The 2,190-nt window shown below is 31.2% G+C and overlaps 1 protein-coding gene across 1 annotated transcript; it reads left to right on the plus strand.

The window, feature by feature from the left end:
- Window positions 1-1,095: 1,095 nt before the first annotated feature.
- On the plus strand, window positions 1,096-1,455 carry LOC104881332 (uncharacterized). Its single transcript, XM_010661229.1, has one exon. It carries the CDS (start codon window positions 1,096-1,098, stop codon window positions 1,453-1,455), a length of 360 nt encoding a protein of 119 aa, XP_010659531.1.
- Window positions 1,456-2,190: the final 735 nt, after the last annotated feature.

A 2,190-nucleotide genomic window follows, 5' to 3' on the forward strand; every position in this document is an offset into this window, starting at 1 on the left:
CACTCTTAATATAATTTTTAAAACTAAGAAGAAAATGATTGAAATAAAAGTAGTATTAAGTTGATTTGAATGTCTAAAAATTTTTATTCTAAAAATAAGAAAAAGAAAAATTTAATATTTTTAAATTTTAACTAAATGAAAATTTCTTTTCAAGTTGGATATATATACAAAGACATTACCATCCTTAAAAATAATTTTTTATTGTTTGAAATAGATAAAAAAAAATATATTTAATTAAACTAAAAACAATTTTTTAAAATTTTGTTTTGAAAACATGACATTCTAAAATTAATTAAAAACATGGATCACATTTTGCCAACTTTTATATCATACATAAACGAGTAACACATTCCTGACAGATAAATTTTAAAACTTATTTTCACATTAAATTATCAAACAAAATTTTGTTCCTGAAATGAAAATTATTTTTTAAGAGCATTGTCAAGAAATAAGATTTTGCTTTTGATTATTTTAAAATTTTTTGGCATTTTTAATTTTATATAAAAAAATATTTTAGTTTAATTTTGTTAAGAAATTGACATAGTTTTTTCAAAAATTGTTCATATTCAATAGAAATGGTAAATATCCGGGTGTTTTGGAAAAACTATGCCAATTAACAAATTAAACCAAATTATTTTTATAAAAAATTATAACCAATTATTTAATTTCATATATTAGTTTTTTTTAAGAATAATAGTTTATGAACTACTTGCATATTAATAAACAAAAAAATAAAAAATTAATAGAATAAATTTACAATATTAAATTTATGTTTTAAAAAATAAATTAAATATTTCAAATTATGCATGTTCACTAGAAAAGGCAGGCAGACCCTAATAGCCCAAAGCATACCCATCTTATTTTCCCTATTCTCTCTAGAGACTCTTATCCATTTCTAAAATCTAAAGGCAAATATTGCTTACCCACTAGAGATATTTTCTGCTCTCTTTATCATATCCAAAACGTGGTCAAACACGACTACTCAACCTCCACTCTTCAGAGTTCAAACCATATCCATTAACAAACTCATTTTCCCCACAACTTTCACCATCTAAAATCCAACCACTTTTCTCCTGTTCTCCTTTTTCCTTTCCCATGGCTGCAGCTCTCCTAATTGGGAAGACCTTCCATACCAAGAACAGATCAATTCAGGAGCTCAGGGACAGACCCAACCCCAGAATTCCCACTTTCCTATGTTGCCAAAACCAAGGTGATATTGATGAATTGGAGTCAAAAACAGATAAGGGGAAGGAGAACAGGCCATTGTTGTTGCGGGTTTTCGCAGGTGTTGCGAAGTTTGGAGAGGGGTTGAGGGAGAATTTGAGCCCAAAGCAGAAGGGCGACTGGAAGGACTTGGTGCTGATGAGCTTGTCTTTTGCTGTGTATGTGTATATGTCTCAGAGGATTGTCTGTGCCTACTGTGTATGGATGTCCACGGTCAAACAACCATGGTAGATAACATTGAATTGGGAAAAGCTACGAATATGGCCAAAGATCGGTTCTGATAATCTGATCTTGTTTCTGATAATCTGATCTTGTTTCTATGTACACTAGATTCTTTTTTTTTTTTTTTTCTGGATTTTATGGGGTTTTAGATCTGGATTCTGTTATATGATTTCGATGTAAGAAAATATACAATGAATAAAATAGACTTGTGATCAGACAATTTTTCCTTCCTCTTTCAAAGCTGTATTTGAAACATTCAAATGCAGCCTCTGACCCTGAATCAGGTTGCCTATAAACAATCACTTAGAATGCATTTAAATCTCAGGAAGGAGTTAAGGTACCTGTTTCAGGTGCCGGAATGTTCTTGGTATCTGGAAACAATGCCCCTTCGGTAACGACAGTGATGTCACAAACAATTTCTTTTTGGAAGTCTTCACTGCAACCATAGAGCCCTTGGATTCCACTGCAGACATCCTTGCTGCTGAAAGCAGAAAATTGTTGTGTTTATGATCTCTTAACTCCTGCGAGAAAAAGAAAGAGAACACAGAAGCACTCCCAATATGCTAAGAAAAATTCAGGTTACAAAGTTTCACAAATTTTTAGAGCCCCAATCAAGTTCCCTGTTTGTCTTCACAAACAGTTCACCCCATCTTCTCAAACAAGCTAAAGGGTGTGTTTGGGCTGTCCATGTATATAACATAAAATCATGGATAATTTGATTTCTACATACGATCCTATCTCAAA

This window comes from Vitis vinifera, chromosome 13, assembly GCF_030704535.1.
Source record: "Vitis vinifera cultivar Pinot Noir 40024 chromosome 13, ASM3070453v1".
Lineage (NCBI taxonomy): Eukaryota > Viridiplantae > Streptophyta > Magnoliopsida > Vitales > Vitaceae > Vitis > Vitis vinifera.